The sequence below is a fragment of the Anarrhichthys ocellatus genome, unplaced genomic scaffold (genome assembly GCF_004355925.1).
Source record: "Anarrhichthys ocellatus isolate YVR2014 unplaced genomic scaffold, GSC_Weel_1.0 scaffold3352, whole genome shotgun sequence".
Taxonomy (NCBI): domain Eukaryota; kingdom Metazoa; phylum Chordata; class Actinopteri; order Perciformes; family Anarhichadidae; genus Anarrhichthys; species Anarrhichthys ocellatus.
The window spans coordinates 1-5,828 of record NW_022283326.1 but is presented as its reverse complement, the minus strand read 5'-3'; the positions used below and the strand labels follow the sequence as shown (position 1 = coordinate 5,828).

Below are 5,828 nucleotides of genomic sequence, written 5' to 3'. Positions count from 1 at the left end.
GTGTGTGTGTGTGTGTGTGTGTGTGTGTGTGTGTGTGTGTGTGTGTGCGTGTGTGTGTGTGTGTGTGTGTGTGTGTGTGTGTGTGTGTGTGTGTGTGTGTGTGTGTGTGTGTGTGTGTGTGTGTGTGTGTGTGTGTGTGTGTGTGTGTGTGTGTGTGTGTGTGTGTGTGTGTGTGTGTGTGTGCGCGCGCGCGCGCACAGGTGTATAGATCTACCTCAGTTTCTGTATCTCACGTGGCGTCTAAAATCGTTCATTTGTTTGTAGTTTTGTGATTAACTGCGTTTTTCTTTCTTTTCTGTCGGCTGTTTTCTACAAACTGAATTTACTTCCTGGACTGTGTGAGAGTTTTACATGTCTTCTGGGGACATAAATCTAGGTACATAGTCACATTGTAGGGACACGCCCAATGCAAGTCCCCACACCCTAAATCGTGACATGTTAGGGTGAAGCCTTGGTGCAAGGTTGGGGTAAATCTCCAGGAAATGAATGTAAGTCAACGTAATGTCCCCCAAAGTCATGAAAACACGTCTCCGTGTGTCTTGGCTGGTGTTTACCTGCTGAGGTAAGCTGTTTTTCTTTCTTTTTTTTTTAAGGTCGGGGGTTATCAAAGTCTGACACTGTGAGCCCCCTCAGACAAAATTGAGATAATAGAGCCCATCATCCGACCGTAGTACCCCATTTTTGTTTACATGTTGGCAGATTAGCAACATAAAAAGTAAGACAAATGATCTATTAGTACTTCCTGTTTGCGGTGTCGTAATCTTTTTACTTTGATGCTGAAGAAAAGTTCAAACGTGATGATTCTCAGGCAGGTTCTGTTGTTATATGAAGTTTTTTCTCTAATAATGAAGTTTGATTGCGATGGACATTGGAAGTAATGACGTCCCAGAGGAGTGTAAGTCACACTGAATCTAAAGGTGTGTGTGTGTGTGTGTCATGTCTGTGTGTTCAGATTGGACTCAGCTACTTCGTGTAAACTCTGCGTAGGAGTGTGAATTTTGAATGGAATTGGGGCAATGGGCCGGCGAAGGCTTTTGAAGGCAGCTTAATTGAGCTGTGAGTCACATCCTCTGCTGCTGCAGCTTGTGGCCGTGTCGGTAACGGGAACAAATCAGCAGCTGCAATAACTAACCTGCTGTGTGAAGGTCTCTCCCTCCTAATTCACCTAACTTCTGTCATTAATCAACGATTTATTGACAGAAAACATGCACATCCTGTATGTCTTTGCACAAAAACAAAGAATTCACAAGAAATTTGACAAAGATGTCAATGTTTTGTGGGGTTGTTCACTTTAGAAACACAAAGACTTTAAATGAAACCTGATCCCTTCTGTTCCAGGAATGGACCCGTCCATGGGCCAGGAGAGGAGAACCCCGGCCACCCCGTCCTCGTCCTCCCGGTACCACCGCCGGCGGTCTTCTGGCTCCAGAGACGAACGTTACCGATCGGGTAAGAGGGACGGTTTGTCCTTGACTTACACGTCTGTGGGACATTTTGTCTCTGTGGTGTTTGTCTGTCTTTCTATCGACTCTGTGTTAACATCGGGGACACGGAGTTCATATCATCAACGTTGTGTTGATCTCCGCCGTGCTGGCAAAATAATGAGTTAAATTAACTTTGTTAATCACCTCATGAGCTCAGTGGGTCATGTGTGATAACTAAGCAGGACATGGTTACATTCTCTAATTTAAATTCTTTCCAATAAAGCGAGGATGTGATTATAATATAGTACAAATAGTTATCTGCATAACTGAGAGTTCATATTAATATGTTTTATATGTAAAGAAGGGACGTAGAAGTACTGCCTGTGTATTAATTATCTTAAATCTTATTATCTCCACCAATGTTACACATCAGAGTTGGAGAAATTGTCTCCAATGGCTGTGGTCAGACACCTCCGGCAGGGAGGGTCACTATGGAGTTGCATCATGGGAAATGTAGGATCCAGTGTTTTTGGAGCCAAGCCGTTTTCTCATATGAACACCAGACAATGTCCGACAATTTACGCGTTGATTTCCTCTCCAGTTAGACGTTCGTGTTGGCGCCTTCGTTAATGCCTCTTCCTCTTCCTCCTCGGATGTTTGCATTCTTTCGTTTTCCCGACATTCGCCATTTGCCAACGCGTCCACTTGCTCGCTGTGTATTCTCCGTAACATGACCTCTGCTATTAGCAGATGGGCTCAATCCGACATTACAAAGACTTTAAGGAGCTGGCAAGTTTAACTCTGTGCAACTCTGCTTTTTCACATACAGCTCCTCTGGGTGATGATTAAAACAGTTGAAGGTTGCAGTGCATGTGTGGAAGAGGCTCTATATACTATAGGGACTAAAAGACAGAATATCTCGGCCACGGCGGCTTCAATTTTGTGTCCAATCCGTCCCTCATGGATCCTCAAATTTAAAGAAAGTAAAGTCCTAAATCCGTGGTGTGTGCTTTTAATTTATGCTCTCTGGTGAGGAGTGCCTTGTGTTGAACAGGACAGAAGAATGCTGTATTGTGTTGTGCAACTGGTTAATGTAGGTTTGTTGGCAAACAGCAGCTCTGCTCAACGGCAGTTGAGAAACAGAACCATGTGGAAGATGTTGAAAGAAAAGAAATGAAATGAAGTCAAACATTTCGTGCTCTTTCATGTAAATAGTTGAGGAAAAACAGAGTTGTTGTTGTTTCCAGGTGAAGTTATCCTCAATGTCCTGAGTATAGACTGATACTGATGTCGATATTTGTGATAAAGATACATCGGCTCATAGTCGTGCTTTTTAACATGAACAAACAATCTCGAGGAGGGCTGTACCCAAACCAGATTCCACAGTTCTGTTTTTGGATTTGATCTCAAACGTTGATGAGCTCCACACTTCACCCCCGATCCCCTCTGAGGACAGCCATCCTGATCTTCTCCAGTCTCTCTCTGCAGACTGGGCTGCAGCAGATCCAGTGTTTGGCACAGATTTGCAAAAACAAGAAAAGAAAAGCTTTTGACAAATCTGTGCAGCTCTAACAACACGCATTGTTTGGTTTTGTTCCATGTGGTGTCCTGTAAAGATTAATATTGGATTAACTGAGGGTTTAAAATTCTTTTCAGTGGCATCGCATTCGAAATGAATCTGTAAGAATATTTGCTGTGGTGACATTTGGGTGGTTTGTGATCCAGATAGTCCAATCAGGTGTAACCAGGTTTACTTATTGTTCGAGTCCCACATGCTGCCGGAGAGTTTGTTTGAGTTTGTTCTGACAGACAATAAATCCTGTGAAAACCTTTTAACGCACAAAAGCGAAAGAAAAGCTGCGTGAGCACCTTCACACGCCGGCCACACGTTTAAGTTAGCTCCTCATCCCGACATCAGTGCACACACAAGCCAGACTAACGTACATCTGAGCTCCATTCATCCTGACAAATGTCTTCCTTGTGTCGTTGTCGGGTCCCAAGCTGTGCCCTCTGATGTTGAAACTAACCCAGCTGTGGCTCCATCGCAGCGCTTTATCTTGCTCTTACAAACACTCATTTACAAAACGTCCTCTTCGCCCAAGGCTCCCTGAACTTAATCCAGTCGGAGACCTCGAGGCCTCGTGGGAGCCGCCGTCAAAGCTGTGAAACTGAATGTGGATAAACGGGAACACGGCTGGTAGTCCGGCTGCTGCTTTTCTACTTTATTCCTTTGATGGATTTCTCTGCACATTCGCTCAATGTTTACAAGGGACGCCACGTTAGTGAAAGATCTACTTCCTGCCTTAGCTTACTGGGTCAGCAAGGCTATGACTAGCTAACACTGATTTACTGAAGTAAAAGTAAAACAATGTGAAAGTGTTAGTAAAGGATATAGCGCAGTAAAAGTACATAAGTATTGTTAGCTTAATGTACTTAAAATTGATATATTATATGTGATAATACCAGTTGATTTTAACACATCTTACCGCACAGATATTAAGGTTAATCGATGGCTTTCTGGCGGGCGGAGAAAAACTTGTTAAAAAGCATAAAACACTGAAGTAATGTTTGTGTGTGTCCAGATGTGCACACAGAGGCCGTGCAGGCGGCGCTGGCCAAACACAAAGAGAGGAAGATGGCGGTGCCGATGCCTTCGAAGAGACGGTCGCTGGTGGTCCAGACCTCAATGGACGCCTACACACCGCCAGGTACGAACACGGTTTCATCTCTGCAACAAGCACGGACACAATGATTAGTCATGCTTCACCAAAAGATGACTTTTTGTATCGTATGACATGTTACACCTGATTCCCAACTACAGCTTCAGAATGAGACGAATGCTTCAGAAAGGATGTTAAAAGACTCAGTCAGGGTTAGGAAGAGATCGTTGAAATAACTTTGAATAAATAACTAAGTTCCGTTACTTAAGTACGCGAGTTACGTGACAAAATCAAGGTTGACTTCTCGTTTCCCACGGTGCATGAACGTCAATCTCCTGGTGAGAGAGCGTTTTTTGTTTGACCCATCCAGCTTAACTCTCTCTCGCCCTTCGTGGTTTTGTGCGGCCTTCACACTTCCTGGTTCATGTCTACGTGGATTACAATTGACTTTGTGGGATGTCTATGAATTACAGCGCATTACTTTTCCTATGTATAGCTATGAACGCTGTATTTCGCCATAAAGTAGAGGAAAAAATCAGTACGAATATGAAGCTGCTGAAAGCTGCTTCAGTGTGGATGTCCTGCTTGTGTCAGTGACGTTGGCAGATGATGTTTTCTCTGAGAGATCGATGGGCGCTCTGCTCCGTCAGTCAACTGGATTGAGCTCATCATCGCTTTTGACTGTCGATACTACGAGAAAAGAACAACTTCTTTACTACGCTGCTTCTGCATTTCAAGCAGATTATGGTTTTAAAGGTGATTTCTCAGCAACAAGTCATGGATGTCAGAGAAGTGACGTTTTAGTGACCAAAGTAAAGGCTCTGGTTACGTCTTCCACCACTGTTGGTTTCATCCCTGTAGCGTGCGAGGCGGGATCTGTCCGGGCCGCGTGGCGTTGGAAGTCATCCATGTCTTCACCGTGCTGGTGTCGTTTAACGAGGGCGTTGATGAGGCCGTTACCTCTCTGGCTGCAGGGTCGAGCTGCACCGAGCAGGCAGCCAGATATTAAATGTGTTATTGGATCACTCTGTGCAAACCCCTTCGTGATGTTTCACAAACTGTAGGACGTTCACAACACATTTAAGCGTGTACACACACGTTAATGCACAATGTGCACATGATTTCTAAGCTCTTTTTTTTTTTTTAATGTTGCCAATTTTACTGAAAGGGAGGAAAAAAAAAAACAAGCTGTGAGGAGTCACACATGAAACACGCACAATCCTTCCTCCAGATTTAGAAAGCACATCTCCTGAGGGAGCAGAAAGAGCAGTCACACACTCACACATCCACACACACACACATTCAAACACCCCCACACATCCACACACACACACACACACACACACACACACACACACACACACATATCCAAACACACACACACACATATCCAAACACACACGGCTGTCTGTCTGCCAGTGGGGTTCATTCGAGGACGGCAGAGTCGTATCGTGCAGAGATGTCAAGCGAAGGAGAACTCTGACGGGCTTTTAATTGGCTTTTGACTGCTGCATTTTTATCAATCTCTCAATAAATATATTTCAGTTTAATGAAGAGCTGCTTTGCATCAGGAACCGTCTGTCTGTCTGTCTCTCTGTCTGTCTTTCTGTCTGTCTCTCTGTCTGTCTGTCTCTCTGTCTGTCTCTCTGTCTGTCTCTCTGTCTGTCTCTCTGTCTGTCTCTCTGTCTGTCTGTCTCTCTGTCTGTCTCTCTGTCTGTCTCTCTGTCTGTCTCTCTGTCTGTCT

General features: G+C 44.4%; 1 protein-coding gene across 1 annotated transcript; it reads left to right on the top strand.

The window, feature by feature from the left end:
* The first annotated feature begins 170 nt into the window (after positions 1-170).
* LOC116378900 (disco-interacting protein 2 homolog C-like) lies at positions 171-5,426 on the top strand. Its single transcript, XM_031840805.1, has 2 exons — positions 171-1,449; positions 4,007-5,426. Exons 1-2 carry the CDS (start codon positions 1,341-1,343, stop codon positions 4,174-4,176), a joined length of 279 nt encoding a protein of 92 aa, XP_031696665.1. The 5' UTR covers positions 171-1,340; the 3' UTR covers positions 4,177-5,426.
* The last annotated feature ends 402 nt before the right edge of the window (positions 5,427-5,828 follow it).